The following is a 22,742-nucleotide window of genomic DNA, read 5'->3' on the forward strand; positions in this document are numbered from 1 at the left end:
ACACAGCAGCCTTTAACAGGCAGCTCTGATTGGCTTACTGGGAATTAGTGTGTGTGTGTGTGTGTGTTTGCAGCACTGTTACTTTTACTGTCACCACACAAAGACTATAATTCATGTGTGACTGAAGTACCATCAGCTCTGCAGGGCTGAATCTTTATATTCACTAGGAAAATGAACATATGTGTGATATAATCTCCACCACAGTCATCAGTAACAGGCTTCTTGAAGCTTTTCTTTGGATGTTGGCAGCCTTTCTTTATCATGGTGATCCCATGTTGTTGAGTGGAGGCCAATCCTTGAATTATAGTGTTTTCTATCCTTTCACTGCATTGGCGATGCGTTTGGGATCACTGCTGAAAAAGCAGACTCTTTCCAGATGGTATTAGATGGATCGTGGGATTCCCTTCCTGAAGAACGGCTTCTTCTTCCTCTGAGACCATTTCTGACGGGCCTCAGCGAGCACCTCTGCACTTATAGGCAGTTATTTTAACTCCACTTTAACCCCTTATGCACCAATCCCCTTAGATTCATTGACTGTAGTACACTTTGACATTGAAGGAAATCTTTGGAGTCTTCCTGCTGTTCCAAAAGTGGCCACAATCCAGAAACACATGGCTGCAGATGCAGTTTTTCATTTAAAACTGGGATTTATCGCCCTGCGCTCATGATCCTAAAGCTTCTGCATAATTTGCAATTACATTTGAAAGAGGGAAACCTGGACCTGGTATTACCTGCTCTGTCATTTCAACAGAGAGTTTATGGCTATTGCTAATTTCCCAGCTTTGTCCCTTGTGGGGCTTTTACATTCACACACATGTTCGGAGTGATGAGCTGTGTGGATCCTGTGTGACTGTCTCTCCTCTCATCTGCTGCCCTCTGCTGGATGCTTCTGTAACTGCTCTACTTTGAGCCAATGAGTGATTTGTGGTCAGTGAGTAAAGCAGCTGAGAATTCAGCTCCGATGCTGTAACAGGATGAAACCACTGCAACAAGTCCTCTTTGATGTTCCACGATCAGCTGGATGTGGTGTTACTGCAAAGGTGAAGCACAGCAGCTCAGTATTCAGGTGTCAGACCACGAAAAGACACAGATCCACTGCCCTGCAGACCTTTTATAGATAACTAACCTGACATTTAAACTGTTTTAACAACAACCCCACAGTTACTGATTTATTCTGTTTTACATTATAATTATATATTAAAAGATTTTCAATCCTGTTGAATCATTTTGACCTATTTTCTGCTGTTTTTTGGATACAAAATAACAATCGTATATTTGAATGTCTGTTTGAACGAAATGTCCCCAAGCATGAATAAAAGACTTCAGCATTTATTTTTCACTTCTGAGAGAAACTTTCTAACATTTCTGTTTCAGGTCATCTTTTTGTAAAACTCTTTATAAACTTACCTAAAACGTATTGAACAAAACTGCGATCTCAGCCAGAGTTCAGTAGAACCACGTTATTCCTAAAATAAGTGATATCAGTTGTATTACCGCGGCTCTAATTCTCCGTCCTTCCATTAAAAGTCTTTAATCTTCAGTTTCTTAAAGGAGTCACGTGGTACGACTAACTCGGGAGGCCGTTAACGTAGCTAAATTCGTCATCAACACAAACTTCCACGCGCGCTCCGAAGCCTCACAGCCCCGCGGAAGGATACACTATCCATCGACTTCAGCGGAGCATCCTCGTGCTGAGCCGCCGGTAAGTTCAGCCCCCCCGGTCCCGCCGGTCACATATACACGTCAGACTCAGCTCAGGCGGGAAACGTGTTCTTTTATTTCTCCGGTGGAAGAAAAAAAAAACCTTGTCGCGTTAATTAGTGCCGCGTTTGTAAGGAAAAAACGCTCCGGGGGGGGGACAGAAAATTGTCCCGCTACCATACTTGTGGGGACCAACAGTCAGTAACGGGGACAACGTGTCTGTCCGCACGAGTTTGAAGTTATTTTTGAGGCTCAAAATGTGGTTTTAGTGTCAGGGTTACAGTTAGCATTATGTCAACGAGATGTCCTCACTAAAATATGAAAACGAGTGCGCGCGTGGGTTGCTGTGACCTCTGACCCTTAAAGGAGCGGGAACATTAGCTGGTGTTTTCCTGCTGACCTTACAGGCTGTAACTCTGACCTCTGTAAACTCAAACTAGGATCACAGAGAGATGTGTCTGCAGTCTGAATCTGTGTGAGGTCTCCACACAGCGCGCACTTTCTGACAGTTTGACGGTTAGCTCTTAGCTCAGTGCAAACAAGCAGCTTCTCCACACCAGTTTGAACCGGTCAGATAGACGCACACTGTGCTATAAACTGTGAGCTGCTAAGAGAGGTGTGCTGTTCTTTGATCCTCGAGCCGCAGGAAGGACAACACTCGGTGTTTAATGCTGAATCAAGAATCTCTTTATTTCATACAAACACTTTGAGCATTACAATCGTCTGGACAGGAGATGTGCAGAGAGGGCGTCTTGCAGATCTCAAAATGTCCGACAGTTTCACTCATTCTTATAACTTCAACCCCCACCTTGGTCATAAAAACATGAACCTTCACCTTCTTTCCCCCAAGAGTCTAAGTTATAACCTTGGCTCCCTGTTTTGCTCCTCCTGTGTGAGATGAGGGAGAATCTCTCGTGCAGTATGTTCTTACGTACAATATTTCTTTATAAATCAGCAGCGTAGTGTGATATAAATCAGTGTAATAATTTCACAATTTCTAAATCAAAATTATAAGGTAACATACAACACTAGTGATTTCACAATATCTAATCAGAGGTATAATGTAGCATAAAACAGTGTAATAATCTGACAGAGGTCCTCCTCTTAGATGTTGGCTGCAGTTAACTGCTTGCAGGCTGTGGTTTCCCTAACAAGGCTACAACTTCACTGACTCATCGGCTGATTAGTTTCAGAATAAATGACCTATGGGTGTGAAAATGTTTGAGTGTTTAAAATCACAGTGAACAGCTACAAGTACAAGTACAACACTTGAAATCAACTCCAGAGGTTTTTTTTACCTGCTTCCTGTATCATGACATACCAGGTGAACAGGCCTCGCCTCAACATTAGCCTGCTGCCAGTTATCCAGTGACTTCTGAGCCTCTGACAATGAGAGACGCCTCATGACACAGTTTAGTTCAGGGGTCAGCAACCTTTAACACACAAAGAGCCATTTGGACCCGGTTTCCACGCAAAAGAAAACACTGGCAGCCGCAAATACTCTAAAATGAAGATAACACTGTATATATTGTTTTTTACCTTTATGCTTTGTGTGAACAACTAAGGTGTGTTGCTTATGAAATCCATGAAGTGCTACAGAGAAAAAAATGACATTTTATTTATGTGATTAACACATTTTGAACTCTTAAAGAAATAGAACAAAAGTATGTTGATGCAAACATCGTCGGGTCTGCCGTGGTTTGTTTACAACGGGACTCCTGAACCTCTGCGCACCGCGTGTGCAAATCGGGGCTGTACGAAGTCACTTCATCTTTACAGGACTGTAAGCTGTCATCTGTGAGGCGTGAGCGGCGTTTGTTTTTAACATAGTTCACGGTGGAGAACAGCTGCTGACATAATGTGGATCTGAAGATCCATAATTGGCCTACCTGGGTTTGAAGGTCTTGATAAAGGCACGGCGTTTCGGCGGGTGCACCGGCTTCAGCGAGTGTGACTTTTATTTTGAGCGATGAAAAAATAATAAAATATAATTTTATTTTTCTATTTCAATATCACAATAATCTTCCAATTTAGAAGTAAGTAAGAACTAACATAAATAAAATACACTTCAGCTAAATACTTGTCATTTATTTTCCCAAACCACGCGAAGCCGCAGTATAAGGACAAAAGAGCCGCAGGTTGCCGACCCCTGGTTTAGTTAAACGCCCTAAATAACATTTGAAACTTTGCACTTCAGTCTAGGGCTGTTCGATATGACCAAAATCTCATCTCCTGATATAAAACATCTATCGTCCGATAACGATATAAATCACAAAAATGTAACATTTTCTGTAAATTCTGTGAATCTCGGGCAGCTCGACTTGCGTGAAGTGTTTCCAGCTGGGCGTCATGTAGCTGGAGTCGAGTGTTTTAACCGATGCATGAAACGATACATTTTTAGACATAAGTTGTAACGGCGCCGTTTTCTTTGTGAGTATTTATTACACGGTGTGCTGCGGGTAAAAGCCTGTTCTAACGTTTGAGTCTAAGGTTTATTTTTTAGCACCTGGCGGCTCTTTTTTAATTCTCATCCTAAATAATCTGCTCTTTCACGTGATTCAGTTTATTTTGAAGTCTCAACAGGATCTTGAGCTTTATTGTGAAAGGTTTATGTGGAACATAAACAAGCGGACACGTGATGGTGTTACCGTCGTTGTTGCTAACGACGACGCATAAAAACAGGCGCTTGTCCGTCTGTAGTGTGGTTATATTAAATATAAGAGAAAGAGAGAACTTTAAGAAATTAATATAGCCACTACAGTGACATCAAAACGATGATAAAATTGCCGTAAACAGTTTATTTTGCGACACCACGAAACAAACGATAGCGTAAAATGAAACGATAGACGTTTTTATATCGTCATCAGATATATATCGTTATATCGAACAGCCCTACTTCAGTCACATGTTAACTTTATGATGTACAAAAATGGTGTGACTGTCTAAGAACTGTAGGAATAAATAATCCAGCATCTAAATCTTTTATTTCACAGCTCACAGGTGGAGGTGACACATCTGAGAAGGAGAGGAAGGTTGGCAGAGGTCTGGACCACTGAGGGAACAGAGGCAGCAGGAAGGCTTCACTCAGAAAGGTGCAGTTCTGCAGCACTGTATACATTCAAGATTTGAGAAGTTTATTGTCTGCAAAACACAAATTGTTACTCAGAGCAATGAAATTCTTACTTTAGAGGTTCCCTTCACACAACTAAAATAAAGTAATAATAAGTAAAACGGTGCTTCTTAGATCTTGTAGCTGATGTGTAAGTGTAAACAGAATTTAAAGTGCAAGTAGTTGCAACACTGTCACAGTGATAATATATACAGAATATGCAATATTAAGGTGTACATGTAGAGATATGTACAAAATTGCAAATTTACAGTTATGGAGAAACAGTTGGACATCAGTGATTCAGTAGCCTGGTTAGAAACTTGTTTTTTAGTGTGGTTGTCCTCGCTTTCACACTCCATGTGAGTGAAGTTGCCCCCCCACCTTCAAATCCAACAAAAGTGGTATCAAATGTTTGTGCTACGTTTGTGCTGGTTTGTGCTGCAAAAATCGTCATTTGTGCTGCTATTATTTTAAAGATATTAACAAAAATTTCTAGAGGTCAACAGAGGTCAACCAGCCCCCCACATTAATGGAATCAAACAAAATTGATGTCAAACGTTTGTGCTGCAAAAGTTTTTGTTTGTGCTGCTAACATTTAAAAAAATTTAATAAAATAACATCTTGATGCGTGCTTAATCATCCAGGTAAGTAAATCCTAAAAGGTTGATTCTGTTCATCTGGACATTTTCAGTTGAATCTATGAAAAATGTCAGAGAAACAGTTTGACAGCATAAAATCGTATTTTGCACAACAATGTGATTTCCAAAGAGCAGTCAGCTGAAGGGTGCCATTTTGAAAAGAGTGTTTTTGGGAATAATAAAACATAGATGACTTTTTCTGACAGCATTTCATTTGGACATACTTACACATTTTTAAACTGTATATGATCAAACACAGTCAAGCATTTTAAATGTCTTAAATATTAAGGAGAAATTAAGGAGAAACCTTAATATTTAAGACATTAAATAGAGAGTATATGGCTTATACTCTCTAAACCATAAGTATAAGTGATAGTTCCATATTTAGTTGCCATTACCTGCATTTTGTTCATCAAACTGTAGCTTGTGAATAAATTGTAATTGTGTCATTTTCTTTTTATATAAATGTTTTGATGTGCACTGACACAGATTCACATCTGATTTAGCTCAAGGTGAATGTACTGTTGAACAAGTCTCATGAGAGTTATTTTGTTAAACCTGACGACTGGAAGTGTCACCATGTTGCCAGTCCACCTGAGTTATAATCTGTTTGTCTTTTTCTGTTGAATTAGGACAAGATGGGCAAAGAAATGCGGAAAAAACACAGATGTCAGCAATGTGAGAAGGCTTTCCACAACCTGAAGCAACTCAGAAGTCATCAAAAAAGTCACACTGAAGAAAGACTGTACAGCTGTGATCAGTGTGAGAAAACATACAAAACAGTAAGCACGCTAAATGTTCATAAGAAAACGCACAGTGTCGAGAAATCACATATGTGTCAGGAGTGCGGCAGTGAATTTATCTCATTGGGAAAATTATCGACTCACATTCAACGGTATCACACTGAAGAGAGACCGCACCATTGTCAGCAATGTGACAAAGGGTTTGTGACCCGAGGAGAATTAAAGACTCATCAGAGGGTTCACACAGGAGAAAAACCCTACAGCTGCGGTGAGTGCGGGAAAAGTTTTTCACAGCTTTCCAGTCTTGTCTATCACCAGCGCATCCACACTGGGGTGAAACCGTTCAGCTGTGAGGAGTGTGGAAGGAGTTTCTCTCGACTATATTATTTAAAGGTGCACAAGAACATCCACACAAAAGAAATGATTTTCTCCTGTGAGCAGTGCGGTAAAGTTTTCTCTGCATCATCTAACCTTAGGACTCATGTTGTTACTACGCACACCGGAGAGAAATCGCACAGATGTGACCAGTGTGGGAAAACATTCACCTTGAGGCAATACCTGAGAATCCACACACGTATTCACACTGGAGAAAAACCATACCAGTGCAGACACTGCGACAAGACTTTTAGTTCACAGGGTCCCCGCACAGCACATGAACGCATCCACACTGGAACGAGACCGTACAGCTGTGAGGAGTGTGGGAAGTGTTTCACTCAATTAGGTCATCTAAAGTTTCACAGGAACATGCACACAAAAGAAATGCTTTTTGTCTGCGAGCAGTGTGGGAAGGTCTTCACTTCTCGTGGCGCATTTAATTATCATAAAAGGATCCACCGAAAGAAACAGCAATAATGTGCACTTTGCGGAAAAAATTTGAAAGGGTACAAAGTCACTGCTGTACTCTCACTGAAGATACAATCTGAAAGTGTAAAAACGCTGTAAACAAACCTTCATTGAGCAGTTGTGATGTCAACATACTTCGTGTTTCTTGTTTGCTTGTTTTAAAAATGTTTTTGTTGTTGGGTGTTTTATTTCATTAAAAAAAAAAAATTCCTAGCATTGGCATGGTTTAAAAAAAACCAAAAACATTTTTATTAATTTATGTTCTGTTATTTAAAACAGCCATTTCAATTCTTGGTTTCTATTTTAGTGTGTTGTTTTATGTATTTATTTATTTTGATACGAGATTTTAACCATTGGATGCCATTTTTTTTCTCTTTAATTATTTTAACACGTTTTCCAAAACAAAAAAAGTAGAAAAGTCCAAACAACATTTTTAAGGATTTTAGATTCAAAAAAGAGGAAAAGGAAGTGAATTCTTCCTCATTCCTATCTCTGTTTTATATAAAGAAACACGTCCTTCCAATTCATGTAATATAGTTCTATAAATATTGCTATACATTGATCTATAATTACTTAACTACAGCTTTTCAAAGTGTGAACTGAAAAATTTATTTTAAACTAAGAAGTTTTTGTCTTTCTAAGAATATTTTATGTTTATTACTATCTGAGTTTTGTTGTGGCAAAAACAAAAACATTTTCTTGAGGTTTTCATTATATGACACTTGATGTGAACGTTTCTTTGAAACATGGGTATGAGTTGTTTTAGGCACATTGTTCAGACCTACATCATTACTGTGTTGCTGTTGCATCAATAAAACTTTGTTTTGAGGCAGCTTGAGTTGCAGATGTTGCAGACTTTGTAAAGTTACTTTGATGTTAACAAAGTTTTACACCTGGATACACCTGGATTTGAAGAGGACTCTCTATTTACATCAACAAATTGGAGTCTATTAGATGGATATGATGCAAACCACTGCAGTGCAGTTCCTGTAATATCTACAGCGTGCTTTAATAGAATATTATGGTCGACAGTATTGATTTCTGCACTGAGGTCTTTTGGACAAGCACAGAGATGAGTCCACTGTCAGGACACGTCCAAACACTTTCATCTATGTCTCAGAAAGATCTCTGCAGGGATGTCTGATGTTGAGCTCTTGTGAGAATACAGCAAATAATAGCTTGTTAATTTTGAAGTGAGCAGCATCCTCTCTTTGGGTAATCAGCGATTTAATGCTTTATGTGATCGCCAAGAGATTTTACTGGGCAAATGAATTCAATTCAATTTTATTTATATAGCGCCAAATCACAACATAAGTCCCCTCAAGGCTGTTTATATTGTACAGTATATCCTATAATAATAGACACAGAGAATCATATGAACAATCATATGACCCCCTATGAGCAAGCACTTTGGCAACAGTGGAAAGGAAAAACTCCCTTTTAACAGGAAGAATAGGTGGTGATAGGTTAATTGGATAATCCAAATTGCCACTAGGTGTGAAGGTGAGTGTGAATGGTTGTCTGTCCCTGTGTGTTGGCCCTGCGACAGACTGGCGACCTGTCCAGGGTGTACCCCGCCTTTTGCCCTATGACAGCTGGGATAGGCTCCAGCGCCCCCGCGACTTGAAAAGGATAAGTGGAAGCGAATGGATGGATGGATGATTCAATGCAGAGAGGTCTATTAACACATAGTGAGTGAGAAAGGTGACTGGAAAAGAAAAACTCAATGCATCGTGGGAATCTCCGGCAGCCTACGTCTATTGCAGCATAACTAAGGACTTAACAATATGCTTTAGGCAGAGATAGCTCAGTAGGTAGAGTGGTTGCCCCATGATTGGAAGGTCGGGGTTCCAATCCACTGAACGGCTACCCTGAGGTACCCCTGAGCAAGGTACCGTCCCTACTCCCTGGGCGCCTGCTTAGTGGCTGCCCACTGAACTAGTTTTTCAGCGTCACTCTGAGACAGGATATTTCTAATTTTAGAGATGTTGCGCAAATGGAAGAACGCAGTCTTACATATTTGTTTAATATGTACGTTGAAGGACATGTCCTAGTCAAAAATGACTCCAAGGTTCCTCACAGTGTTACTGGAGGCCAAGGTAATGCCATCCAGAGTAAGAATCTGCTTAGATACCATATGTCTAAGCTTTTCAGTGCCGAGTACAATGACCTCAGTTTTATCTGAGTTAAGAAGCAGAAAGTTAGCAGCCATCCAGGTCTTTATGTCTTTAAGACATTCCTGCAGTTTAACTAATTGGTGTGTGTTACCTGGCTTCATGGACAGATAGAGCTGGGTGTCATCAGCATAGCAGTGTAAATGTATGCTATGTCTTCTAATGATGCTGCCTAAGGGAAGCATGTATAATGTAAACAGAATTGGTCCTAGCACTGAACCCTGTGGAACTCCATAATTAACCTCAGTGTGTGAAGAGGACTCTCCATTTACATGCACAAATTGGAGTCTATTAGATAGATATGATACAAACCACTGCAGTGCAGTACCTGTAATACCTACAGCATGTTCTAATCGCTCTAATAGGATATTATGGTCAACAGTATTGAATGCTGCACTAAGGTCAAGAAGGACAAGCACAGAGATGAGTCCACTGTCAGAGGCCATAAGAAGATCATTTGTAACCTTCACTAAAGCTGTTTCTGTGCTGTGATGAGCTCTGAAACCTGACTGAAACTCTTCAAATAAACCATTCCTCTGCAGATGATCTGTTAGCTGTTTGACAACTACTCTTTCAAGGATGTTTGATATAAAGGAAGGTTGGAGATTGGCCTATAATTAGCTAAGATTGCTGGGTCTAGAGATGCTTTTTGAATAAAGGTTTAACTGCAGCCAGCTTGAAGGCCTGTGGTACATAGCTGATTATTAGAGATAGGTTGATCATATTTAAGATTGAAGAATTAATTAATGGCAGGACTTCAAATGACAGGAATTAGTAGAAAGAATCTAACCATCATGCATTCTCACTAGTTTGTTTCAAAAGCATTATGTTTAGAAATAGAAATAAATTTTTAGAAAAGAGAGAGACCCAAACAAGTAAAAAGATGTATTTGGACAGTGACTCAGATTTTAGTTTAAAAATGACACGAGAAAGTTTCCAAGGAATAATACCCCTAAGCATAAAAAATAAATACAGATTTTTCAGGTTCTCCAAACTCTCAAAGTCATAAACATTTAAAAGACACAAAGAAAAAAAAGAACAAATAACAGAAGAAAGAAATCTTTCTATTCGTTTCTGGTTTTCCCATCATAATTGTTCCTTTTATGTTCTTACTAACAAATGTAAAAATTAAAGACAGGTCTTTAGCCCAGTTCTACCAAAAACAGAAGAAAACACAGAGCTCAGATTTCTTCTTCTTTGGCTGTTTCCTTTTGGGATCACAGTTTAATCCAGTTTGAGTTTTTCTGGAGTTTTTTGTTGCTCCTGCTGGTTCCATAAAGAAAGCAAACATGCAGAATAAAATGTGAATTCAGCAATCTTTAATAATTTTGTTTCCAAAGGTTAAACCAGTGCTGTTGTATACCAGTAAACCTGCTGTTTAAGGGGGATTTAAAGCTGGTTTATGGAGGTAGTTTGAATGTGAGTGACGTGATAACAGCGTGCTGGCTGTCTCCCTCTCTGTGGATCTGCTACAAAGCTTACAGTCTTTAGTTTAGGAGTCTTCCGTCTGAAGATTGTTAAGGTTCAATATTGAGGAGGGGTAGAGGAGGTAATCAACTTCCATAATAACAACACTAATCCGGCCAGGTGGAGTCAAACGATGATTTTAATGACACGCGTGGGAAGATCGCCCGCTGTACGCAGACAGCGCCGATCCCCAAATTACAGAGCATAAGCAGGTGTTTTATACCTTTCTGGGGCTTACGTTTACTGACGCCCTTCAACGTCACTCAGATACAGTTCATACATAGGTTTCAAAACCACAATGACTTAAGACAGTTTAAAATAACATTGTCTCCGTCTCCACAGCAGATGCTTCCTGCCATCTGACTTTCACTTCCCGTCTGGAACACCAAACTGTTCCTCTTTTGCAGAGACAATTTTAGAGTTACAGGCAAACATGATTAACCTCTCACCTATAAATGAGATAAAGTCTACTGTGTGTTTGTGTCAGCATGAACTGCACTCAGTTTCAACTTGTAACCTTTTCCACCAGACAGAAGGCCAGCACATACACATTTCAGATTATAACAAGCATTCAAAAGCATTTAGGATTATAGATTCAACTCAACAGTTTAACGTGGTTATAACTGCACCTGTAATAAAGGCTAATCGGGTACCAATATGTTTAAACATCTGAATACAATATCAATACTGTAAATTGTATTATTAATGCAATGGTAATGAGGATGATGATTAACAATAGCAGTAAAATAATTTCTAATTGCTCACAAGATGTTTTCACCTTAACTTGCTCTGAATATCTTTGTGTGGTGCCCGGCCACTCTGAGGAGTTCCCCAGAGATCAGTTTTGGGTCCTCATCTGTTCACATTAACCAGAGATACAATTTAGCTTATCTGCATAGATTGCTGTTTTTTGAAAAGCTAAATAACTGGTTGTTCTTATTATTTCATTTGATGATATACACTGACCAGGCATAACAGTATGAGCTCCAGCCTAATATTGTGTTTACCCTCCTCTTTGCTGCCAAAACAGCCCATTCATCGAGATATGGACTCCACACAGGCAGTGTGTTAACAACAGATCCCATAAGTCCTCTCAGCTGGGAGGTGGGACGTCAGTGGATCAGACTTGTTTGTCCAGCACGTCCCACAGATGCTTGTGTGGGTTGAGATCTGGGGAATTTGGAGACCACCTCAGACTTGTTGTTGTTGTGCTCCTCAAACAGTTCCTGAACCATCTGTGCTTCATAGCAAGATGCATTATCCTGCCGATGGCAGTCACAGCCATCAGGGAATACTGTTTCCCAGCAGACCAATACTCAATACCATCTTCTGTTTACTTTCTATCAGAACCAGGACTATTTATTTCAGCAATCTGAGCTACAGCAGCTAAGTCAGCTAAGGTTTGGACCACAGAGCCAGCCTTCACTCCCTACGTGTATCAATGAGCCTTGGTCACCCATGACCCCGTCTTTGGTCCTTTCTGTTGTTTCCTTTGACCACTTTTGATAAAGACTGACCACAGCACACCAGGAACACCCTACGAGTCCTGCAGTTTTTCAGATGTCCTCACTCAGTCATCTAACCACACAGTTCAGCCCTTTTCAAACTCGTTTAAATCCCTACACTTGAATTTTTCCTCTACATCAACTTAAAGACTAACTATTCACGTGCTCCCTGATGTAGCCCTCACACTAACAGGTGCCATGATGAAGCGGTAATCAGTGTTATTCACTTCACCTTTACCTTCACCCATGATGTTAGGCCTGATCAGTGTATGTCGGTGTATGTTGGACAGCTGAGCCTTCATCATTTGTGTGGATGCGTGCTCTGCGACTGAACATTTGTGTGCTCACACGCTCAGCTTAAACACACGTCTGTGTGCTTTCACTGTTTGTGAACGAGTTCCTGAGTTGTTGGTGAAATTCACAAGTGATGCTCTTTGTTAGCATAATCAGCCTCAATTCAGGTGAGCTCCTGCAAGACATGAGGTCAGAAAGGAAATCCAGATTCTTGTCATTATGGTTGTTATCATATTATTCTAACATGAAATATTAACAAATTAATTCAATCACCCACAGTTTGATTGTTTACTGACAGGTTAGAGTGTTACCTGTGGCTCTCTGTCGATATAAAGACACCATAAGAAGAGTGGAGATGAAGTACGGACAGAACACCAGCAGGTAGCGCATCAGTGCAAAGTCAGAGTGAAGATGACTCGAGTTTGGGTGTGGAGCTCCTGAAGTGGGCGGGTTTGCAGTCATAGGTTTACCTGCAGAGAGAACCACACCTGTTTAGGTGAAGGTGTGAGTGAAAAAAGCTGAAATGAGAGTGAAGCTCCTCACCTGTGACAGTGATCCAGCTGGATGGAGACTCTCCATGACCGCTGATGTCACACTTGTAGAGGCCTTCATCAGACCTGGAAACATGCTGGATGGTCATGTGACCTGTAGACTGGTTCCCAATGAAGACACCATCTTTAAGGAAAGCAGCTGGGAGGTTGGAGCCGGTGGTGTTTGTTTTACAGAGCAGAGTGACGTCATCTCCCTCCATCACAGGGAGGACAGGACTCTGCAGGATCACTGATCCACCTCAACACAGAGACAAACTACAGCATTTCATCCATTTACACACAGCTTCATCAACACTAACTCCACACACTCAGCTTACCAGTGACTGTCAGGTTAACCATGTTACTGATGGGACCCTCTCTGGACTCACACCAGTAAACTCCACTGTCCAAAGTGAAGATGTAGCTGATGTTACAGGAAGAATTAGTCGAACCAGCTGGTTTTCCCCACCCTTTTCCACACCGAGTCCTCTGTCGTTTACTTGTGTTTCTCCTCAGAGTCCATCCAGCAGAGCTGTCGTCCTCCTCACAGCTCAGAGACACAAACTCTCCTTCAAACAGCTGAGAGCTGCTGGGACTCACAGTCAGACGAGCTGTGAGGAAGAGGAGTCAGACATTACTCACTGAACCTCACACTTTTACACTTTGTGTCTGTCTGTCGTACTGTCAAGTGTATTTTATTGTCATTTATTCCAATAATCTACAGCAGGGGTGTCGAACTCCAGGCCTCTAGAGCCGGTGTCCTGCAGGTTTTAGATCTCACCCTGGGTCAGCACACCTGAATGACATGATTAGTTCATTACCAGGCTTCTGGAGAACTTCAAGACATGTTGAGGAGGTAATTTAGCCATTTAAATCAGCTGTGTTGGTTCAAGGACACATCTAAAACCTCCAGGACACTGGCCCTTGGCCCTCGAGGCCTGGAGTTCGACACCTGTGAGCTACAGTTTTCTTCTTATTTATATATAAATTGTATTTTAATTTTACCAACTTATACGCTTTAACTCTAAGCTAATGTGGAATTTTATTCACTTTTTTAAAATCAAGTCTTTGACTTCATGAAAAGTAAAAGTGGAAGTTCTTATTTCTTCCATTTCAGTGATTTTTATTAAATTGAATTAAAGATCCTCACTGGTCTCCAGGTGATGGACATGTAAATAAACTGCAGTTTAATTAAACTGATTTTATGTTTCTGCTGATTATTTGAAGAATAATTCTTCCTACAGTAACAGGTATGCACTGCTCATAACTGAACTTCTCATGCTCAACACATCTAATTATAATTACTTTCCAGAAACACTAAAGTCAGACATGGTGTCAGAAAGAAAATGCAATACTACCAAACAACCAGAAGAGGTCAGGATACAGACATTTATGAAACAGCAAGTGGACGTTCACACGGCTGACATAAACACACTTACTGTAGTACTGAGGTCCATGATCTAAAAGTGATGCAGTGGGACCGACTATCAAATGAATCCAGTGAGTGTAAATACAATGTCTTGAAAAAAGATTCATACCTCTTTGCACATTTGATCACTTTATAACCACAAACTTAAATGTTTCATTGAGATTTTCTGTGACAGACCAACACAAAGTAGCACATAATTGTGAAGTTGTATGAAAATGATACATGGTTTTAAAAAATCTGAAGAGTGTGGCGAGCATTTGTATTCAGCCTCCTGTACTCTGATACCTCCAAATAAAATCCAGTGCAATCAGTCGCCTTCAGAAGTCACCTAACTAGATCATAGAGCTCACCTGTGTGTGATTTATTGTCATTATAAACACATCAGCTCTGTGACGGCCTCAGTGGGAAAACATCCGACTGGGTTGTGTGATGGGTGCACTGATATGGAGACGGTTGAGCATGTACTCCTTAGTTGCAGGAAGTATGCTAGTCACAGGAGGGTGATGTGGGGTGAAATGAGTGGTGGAAGGGAACTTACGTTTGAACGAGTGGTTAGAGAGTTAAGTCACGGTGAAGGGAAAGTGGTGGTTTTTCGTTTTTTGAGAAATACTGGTCTCATCAAGAGGATCTGAGGATTCGGGAATGACGGACGATTAACAGCCAGGAGGTGGCAGTAATGCAACAGTTTTGGATGCAAGCTGCCGTTAAACTTGACTGAAGAAGAAGAAGAAGACGGCCTCAGTGGTTTGTTAGAGAACATTAGAGAACAAACAGCATCATGAGGACTGAGGAACTCACCAGACAGGTCGGGGATAAAGAGATAAAGTTATAGTAAGGTTAGGTTATATATAAAAAAACAAAAAGCTAAAACATCCCAGGCTTTGAACTCAAAGAGTTCCAAAGAGCAAAAAGGCACTATTCAATCCATCACCCAGAAAAGGAAAAAGGATGCTACACACCAAGACATGACCATCCACCTAAACTGACAGACCGAGGAAGGAGAGCACTTATCAGAGAAGCTTATAACAGGCCCACTGTCCATTTGGAGGAGCTGCAGAAATCCACAGCTCAGGTGGGAGAGTCTGTCCAGAGGACAACTGTGAGTGTGTATTCCACATATCTGGCCTGTATGGAAGAGTGGCAAGAAGAAAGCCATTGTTGACAGACAAACATAGGCAGTGTTGGGGAGTAACAGAATGCATGTATCCGTGTTACGTATTTAAAATACAAAATGTAACTGTATTCCATTAGAATTACCTTTTTTAATCGGTGGTAATCAGAATACAGTTACTTTGTTGAAATAAATAGAATACACGGCGGTCATTTCCGGTTTCATATGTTTGGCTGTTCCCTCTCTATGCCTTCTCCAATTTTGGTGATTGAAAGCAGTCGGGCGCAGGTTTAGCTCAGATGGATGGGCATGTGTCATATATCGCATGGCTGAGAGCGGGTTAGAGAAAAACACGTGTCCTCTTTTTAAAACATTTTTATACTCAATTTCCATATGGGATGAATACAGTTTCTCTGATTCTGATCGCTGGAAACCGAAACAAAACACACAGTAAGGCTCTAATGTAAGCGTCCTGTTATTGTTGGTGGCGTCAGTTACACAATGGACCCAGAGCCAGCAGTGCACGGGCAGAAATGCATTTCTTACTTGGAAATGAGATGATCAACGTACTATTGCTGTGTGATTGTTATTACTATTAGTGAAGGATACTCGCGAATGAGCTAACATTGTTAGCTGCCGTTAGCTGAGGTTAGTTCAAAGACTGCAGACTGTTAGGCCAAATACTCATGTACGCCTGTCTGTACTTGCGTTTTCGCTGGTGCGGACTTCATAAGTTTATACGGTGTCGAGAACGCAGTGCGTGATGACATCACAGTTTTTGCAGCCATCTCCTCTTAATTTAATTGGGATTATTATTTGCAATGGAAATGACATATGGCATAAAAAATATACATGATGTAGAAGATTTCTTTAAGAAAGAAAAAAAAAGATAATTTGAACTGATTTGAATTGAACAAATATTTAAAATATAATTGATCATTTTTGGAGCAGCCTTCAGGATCTCCACGTATTAACATGCTGGTTTTAGACTTGAAGGATAGCATTAACAACCTGCTAGCAGCAAATAATCATTTTTGCATAAGTGCTCCAATGTTTTTGGTTACGTCTGATACCCACCAGCTCGATAGCCAGCTGGGGGTTCAAGGCTTGCTAGAGACGGCCAGAACACCGAATTCCCAGCAAATCATTTTCAGACCCCCGCGGTCTTTCGCTACTCAGGTTGAACATGACATAAAAGTCACTTTGATAACTTAAAAATGTTATTGTTTGACTTTTTTCAGTGTTTTATTTGTTCCTGAGTAAATCAGTTTGACTTAGATTAAAGTTACAGTTTTCACAGCTGAATAAACGTCAAACAGAAAACTGATTAAACAGAAGTGTGAGATGGTCGAGAATTTACACCAGTGTCCTGCTATATTTTAGATAGCAAGGAGCAGACAGCTGAGTTTATTAAACTCCACCGAGACAGCGGTGATGCAGATCTGAAGGCTAGACTGTCCAATTTCACAGCTGCTCACTTCCGGCCTACCTGGCCTTTGGAGGACCCGGCCCACATAGACTGAAGGGCGGGTCCTGAAGGGAATGCAGCCTATGAATTTGGACACCCCTATAAAGTCCAGTTTGCAGTTTGCCAGGAGCCATGTAGGGGACAGAGCAGACATGTGGAATAAGGTGCTCTAGTCAGACGAGACCCAATTTTTTGGTCTAAATGCAAAGCGCTACATGTGCAGGAAAAGTAACACTGCTCATCACACTGAACACACCATCTCCAATGTGAAATATGGTGGAGGCAGCATCATGCTATGGGGATGCTTTTCTTCAGCAGGGACAGGGATGCTGGTCAGAGTTGATGGGAAGGTGGATGGAGCCTAAATACAGGACAATCCTGGACGAAAACCCGTAGGAGGCTACCAAGGACTTGAGACTGGGAAGGAGATTCGCCTTCCAACAAGACAATGACTGAAAACATACAGCGAAAGATACAATGGAATGGTTTAGACCAAAGAATATTTATGTGTTAAAATGGCCAAAGTCTAGATCTAAATCCTATTGACCATCTGTGGCGAGACTTGAAAACTGCTGTTCACAGACGCTCTCCATCGAATCTGCCTGAGCTTGAGCTGTTTTGCAACGAAGAATGAGCAAAAATTTCAGTCTCTGGATGTGCAAAGTTGGTAGAGACATACCTCAAAGACGTGTAGAGGAAGGTGGCTCTGCAAAGTATTGATGCAGGGGTCTGGAATCCAAAACACGGCAAACCAGATTTGATTTGCTTAAAATTTTGAAAACCATGCATCTTCTTTTTCTTTTTTGTGCCACTTCACAATTGTGTGCTACTCTGTGTTGGTCTGTCACAGAAAATCGCAATAAAAATTACGTTTTTGATTGTAAGATAACAAAAGTTCAAGACCAAGAAAATCAAAGTTTTTCAAGGCACTGTGTACAGTTGAGTCTGTGTATGTTTTGAACCTGGTGTGGATTAAAGGAAATCCAAAATAAATTCAAACTTGCGCTCACAGTTCTTGTTTTTTAAAGTCATTAAATATATATATTCTGTAGTGTAATTACATCCTTCAAAAAGAGCATTTCAAAGAAATCATTAAAAGCCAGAATTTACCATGATGTCTGTGCTCTCTGCGATTATGTGGAAACTATGATGACACACAAGGGAAGTGAAAAGATCTCACTTCATCATTGGATGTTCCCTAGCAGCCTGAGACTGTTGTATCCAAGGGATGATCCCGCCCTAACTATTGGCTTTAGCAAAAAAGAAAAGGGTTTGTCTCCTGAATCCAAACTGGAAGCTGGTTCCACAGAAGAGGGGCCTGAAAACTGAAGGCTCTGCCTCCCATTCTACTTTTAAATACTCTAGGAACAACAAGTAGGCCTGCAGTGTGAGAGCGAAGTGCTCTAATAGGGTGATATGGTACTACAAGGTCATTAAGATAAGATGGGGCCTGATTATTTAAGACCTTGTATGTGAGGAGCAGGATTTTGAATTCAACTCTGGATTTAACAGGAAGCCAATGAAGGGAAGCCAGTCTCAGACCAACAGAATAGACCCAGCACAAGAAGCTACTTCCATTTAGGAGTTTTCACGGCCTTTTAGGATTTCCTCCAGTTTTTATCCATCTATTGGTATCAAGACTGCATCTGCGAGATTTTCTGCCACAGAGGGAATTTTCCACGACTGCTATAGTTGCCAAATATTTCAAGTGTGTACTCGTCCATAACTCGAATAGAAGAACAAATATAAGAGGAGGAAGACTCTGACTTCGCAACCTGCTCTTCTACAAAGAAAAAGAAGCATCCTTGACCTGAGATTCCCATCATAAACTGGTTTCCCTCTTATTGGGCTCAACCAACCGGGGGCAACATCCAGAACCACGTCTAGCCTTCCAGTGTCGCCCAAGCTGCCCAGCTTTCTAGCCTCATTTCCACCAGTCTGTGAGGAAGTCTTACTGTGAGGACCTTACAGGGTCCAGTTGTTCAGCGTTCCAGTTTGTTTCATATCAGGTCCTCACCGGTGAAGCTATGAGCCAACTGCCTTCGTTCCACCTGCACCCTCTTTAACCCTTTAAGACCTACCATAGAACCAAGTCAGCCAGAGCTTATATTATATTTTTACATGCTGTGGAGCCATTTTTGGGAGCATTTCAAGTTGCTATACATCAATACAACCATTACAGTCTAAATTTTAATAATATGTCTGCATTAAGTGCATAGTAATTATATAAATTGCAAAAAAGTGCAATAAACTACAAAAAAATTGAAAATCGTTTTTGTTTTTCAACATATATGTCTAGTTAGAGAAATTTAAGAGGCTTATCCCTCAAAACTGTAAATACAAAAAAGTTGCACAAAATAGTTTCCCACCACAGGAAATTTATTTTGAGTGTCTTCATAGTTTTATTTTTGAAATACACCAATTTTTATACACTGCAGGAAAAACGAAAATAAATATTATAGTGCAAATTTGCAAAAAAGCAGCATATGCATCAAAATAAACTATTTCCAGCAGTGCAATATGAGTCCTAAGCCTCCCAGAAACCACACAGAAAGTCATAAAGTCAAAGATAACTTTTAAAAACACCAGTATAGGCTCATGAGGCTATATGGTAAAAAACTACATTTCCACAAAATGATGTCACTTTCGGTTTCAGGCAGGTCATGGCGGACATGCGATAGTTCGCGCTGATGGACGTAGGAAGTGTTATGAACAGCTGATCGGATCGGCAAAGCCTGTTTCTGGAATATTATGTTTTTGTTGCTGCAAGTGCTTGTTATGCAGTTTTTGCAAAGCTGTATGTGGAAGGAAACTGTGACCGAAGACAAGCTGATGGCATAAGATGTAAGTACAACTCCTCCGGTTTCATATGCAAAAAAAATTATTGCGCTAGCTTACGTGGTTGCAGAGCTACCGGGATTTAAAAATAGTTATGCAACACAGAGCGTGCCCGCTCCGATCGGTTTTAAAGGGTTAAAGAAGAAGCAGAGCTCTCACAAGCATCTGTCTGCCTCTCTGCCTGGGAGCCCTCCAGAGACTGAGCCACTGTTATTTGAGCCTGAGCGTCTAAAGCTGCCTAAATGTCCTGAGCTGGCCAACCTCAAACACTGAGTGTCCTGAGGGGGTCGAACCTGAGCAGCCGGCGTGCTGGATGGTCCTGTGTTGTCTGTTGTTATATCCTCCTACCATGTTCCTGCCAGGCTTCCACAGGGTCTTCACTGCCTTTGACACCAGCTGACTGTCAAACCACTGGAGGGTCCTCGCCTCATTCTTCTTTGACAGGCTTCTCAGCTATCTGACGTGCCCCGCCTCCACAACCTCCAGAGACGTCCCGTCACCCTGCTTTACTGCCCTTCTGCTCTGCTTGGTATTGGTATGCTCTGCTGAACTGCTTTTCATCAGGTAGCAGAGATGAGCAGGCTTGAAGGAGTTTTACTGTAACAAACTCTGTTTGGCTGTTTTTGTGCTAAAGTTGCGAGAGGCTATTAAAAGAAGGAGCCCCTGTCCTCTCTAACAGTTAGATCACATGAAATACATCAAAGATTTGGACAAATGACACCTGTAACAACATCCACCCAAGATACACAGACTGGTGTTGCTGCACAGCAGTGTATGTATCTTCATGTAAATGATGTTTCTGTCACTGTGCAGTTGAGATGTGAGTTGAACACTTGAACGTTGTTGTTTCCACGTGTGTGGGCATCATGGGATCATCAAGGGGTTAGCACTGGTGCCTCACATGAGGGAGCGTGGGTTTGACTTTGTTCATGAATTTGCAGAAGTGTTGATTTTTTTTCCATGAAATTTAGATCAAAATCTTTTTCCAAAGAAATAAAGTTTCAGTTTTAATGCTGTTTAAACATCTTTCAGAATCAACATCTTTGTAACTTGTTTACACGTTAAGTTATTTTGTACTTGTGGGATAGTTTCTTATCTTTTCTGTTGTCTATGAGACCCACAAACATTTTTAGAGAGCAGCAAACATACAGATCTTAAGCTTTGGCTCTTTTCTTTCTTCCTTCTTGCTCAGGCAGCGGTTAAAGCTAGAAAGTCTTTGCATGACAGCAGCAGAGAGGATGTGGTGTCTTAGAGCTGCACCACAGCCTGAACATCAGTACATCAGCAACAATAAATGCACAAAACATGAGATCATTTTTCTTATTTCTGACTTTCAGACACTGGTAACAGACGCTCACTGACCTTGGTGTGTCGTGCAGATCAGCACTGCAGTCAGAGCTAAAAGAAAGCAGCAGGTTAGTCTGAGGTTTCACACTCATGAAGACGACAGTGACACCAACATTTTCCACTTCACTTCTCTCAGTGTGGGACTGTCTGGTCTGCTCCAGCTCATAACTGTCCCTCTCCTTCTTACTGCCAAAGTTTAAACTCTTTAACCTGGTTTGTAACTAAAGTCGGCTTCGATTATGTTTTAGGCAGATGTTCAGAAACTTGCGAATACCAAAAGGAAAGAGATCTTAAAAACATAGATAGGTGTGGATCAGCCTGAAGGATGATAAGGTGTGATTGTTTAATACTGCAAACATCGGTTACCAGTGATATCATTTACTCTGAACTCAACCTTAGATTAGGACAGGAGAAAGAGATTCATATCTTCTCTCAAAAATCCTAAAAACTCTGAACACGACGACTGTTTTAGAACATTTATCACAAAACCTGCAGACCAGCTTTACACTCTGACATGTTATAAACCTGCAAACTTGCTGAACATTGAATCTCTGAGGTTATTGTTAAATCTCAGCATCCATAAAAACATATTGTACTTACAGAGGAGACACAGCAGCGTTGTTTCCTCCATCCTCTGTCTCGGAAATGTTACCAACACTCTGGTCTGCTCATGCTTACGTCTTTTAAACCCTCCTCCTTCCTGTGATTGACTCCGTTGTGTTGTTTCTCACCTTTTACCTTCTTGCCAGCTTCTTTTGTTTTGCAGCATAAAGTAACAAAGAGAAGTTAAAACTTAAAGGTTAATATAAAGAGAAAACCGAGCCACAGATGATACGTGCATGCTGCGTTCACTGACAGGAAAATAACGATAGTTTATTTTGTGCGTTTAAGCGAAAAACCTGAAATTTCTATTTTTAATCTGAAAGATTCGTAAACTTTTGTCTTGTTTTTTTTAAGTATTGAACCTAAAACATGTTTTCTTATTTAAATTAAGTCTCCAGCTGGTAGGAAGAAAAACACAAGCTGCATTTTTTCCTTTAGTTGTGAGTTCAGTTGAGAGGAAGTGAGCTGCAGGTGGGGATTTTCTTTTCTTTAACAGGAGTATGAGAACCGCTCGCTCCTTTAACCACTAACATGTACATTTCCTCAGGTTCAGTAGAGCAAAAAGAGAAACTAATCTAATCTAATCACTGCAGCCGTGTTATTGGTCTACAGCCCAGACAGGCCCTGGATCTTTATTCCAATCAAAGTAGGTACGATTACTGATCAGCTGATCAGGTCATGCAATTAGGTCACGAACCCTGTGACCATATAAACAAACATACACATGATAAACCCTCAAACCTGAGGTCTGACATCTGATTGTGGTCCTGAATCGACGTCACTCATCCACAGGCCTCAGTGCACAAACTAAACGGCACTTTTCAGGTTTAGCTGGAGGTAGAAATGCAGTGAGGACAAAGGAGCTTCTGAGCGCGCTCAGAGCGCTGCTCTGTTCACATCACTTGTTTCCAGGTGAGATGAAGTTCAAGCGGAGCAGCGATG

At 40.8% G+C, this 22,742-nt stretch overlaps 2 protein-coding genes across 3 annotated transcripts; one reads left to right on the plus strand and one right to left on the minus strand.

Annotated features, from left to right (window-relative positions):
• Window positions 1-1,590: 1,590 nt before the first annotated feature.
• LOC146521254 (uncharacterized) lies at window positions 1,591-7,875 on the plus strand. Of its 2 annotated transcripts, none has more exons than XM_085155136.1 (3): window positions 1,591-1,702; window positions 4,695-4,793; window positions 6,081-7,875. In XM_085155136.1, exon 3 carries the CDS (start codon window positions 6,087-6,089, stop codon window positions 7,041-7,043), a length of 957 nt encoding a protein of 318 aa, XP_085011262.1. In that variant the 5' UTR covers window positions 1,591-1,702; window positions 4,695-4,793; window positions 6,081-6,086; the 3' UTR covers window positions 7,044-7,875. The 2 variants fall into 2 exon arrangements, with proteins under 2 accessions (XP_085011262.1, XP_085011263.1); XM_085155137.1 differs by lacking the exon at window positions 1,591-1,702 and adding an exon at window positions 1,826-2,217.
• Window positions 6,686-21,949, minus strand: LOC146521255 (Fc receptor-like protein 4). The gene is made up of 6 exons (XM_085155194.1): window positions 21,798-21,949; window positions 21,213-21,248; window positions 13,343-13,615; window positions 13,018-13,263; window positions 12,786-12,944; window positions 6,686-12,649 (listed from the first exon to the last, which is right to left on the minus strand). The coding sequence occupies exons 1-6, from the start codon at window positions 21,826-21,828 to the stop codon at window positions 12,633-12,635; spliced, it is 762 nt and encodes a 253-aa protein (XP_085011320.1). The 5' UTR covers window positions 21,829-21,949; the 3' UTR covers window positions 6,686-12,632.
• Between the last annotated feature and the right edge of the window lie 793 nt (window positions 21,950-22,742).

Source organism: Neolamprologus multifasciatus, chromosome 3 (assembly GCF_963576455.1).
Source record: "Neolamprologus multifasciatus chromosome 3, fNeoMul1.2, whole genome shotgun sequence".
NCBI classification, from domain to species: domain Eukaryota; kingdom Metazoa; phylum Chordata; class Actinopteri; order Cichliformes; family Cichlidae; genus Neolamprologus; species Neolamprologus multifasciatus.

Excerpts from the sequence above, each read along its gene's own strand:
- LOC146521254 (XM_085155136.1), top strand. The coding sequence starts at position 6,087 with ATGGGCAAAGAAATGCGGAAAAAACACAGATGTCAGCAATGTGAGAAG.
- LOC146521255 (XM_085155194.1), bottom strand. The coding sequence starts at position 21,828 with ATGGAGGAAACAACGCTGCTGTGTCTCCTCT. Across the intron at positions 13,616-21,212 it reads GATCTGCACGACACACCAAG|CTCGTCTGACTGTGAGTCCC; the intron begins GTCAGTGAGCGT and ends TCTTCCTCACAG. Across the intron at positions 13,264-13,342 it reads GGTTAACCTGACAGTCACTG|GTGGATCAGTGATCCTGCAG; the intron begins GTAAGCTGAGTG and ends CTCTGTGTTGAG.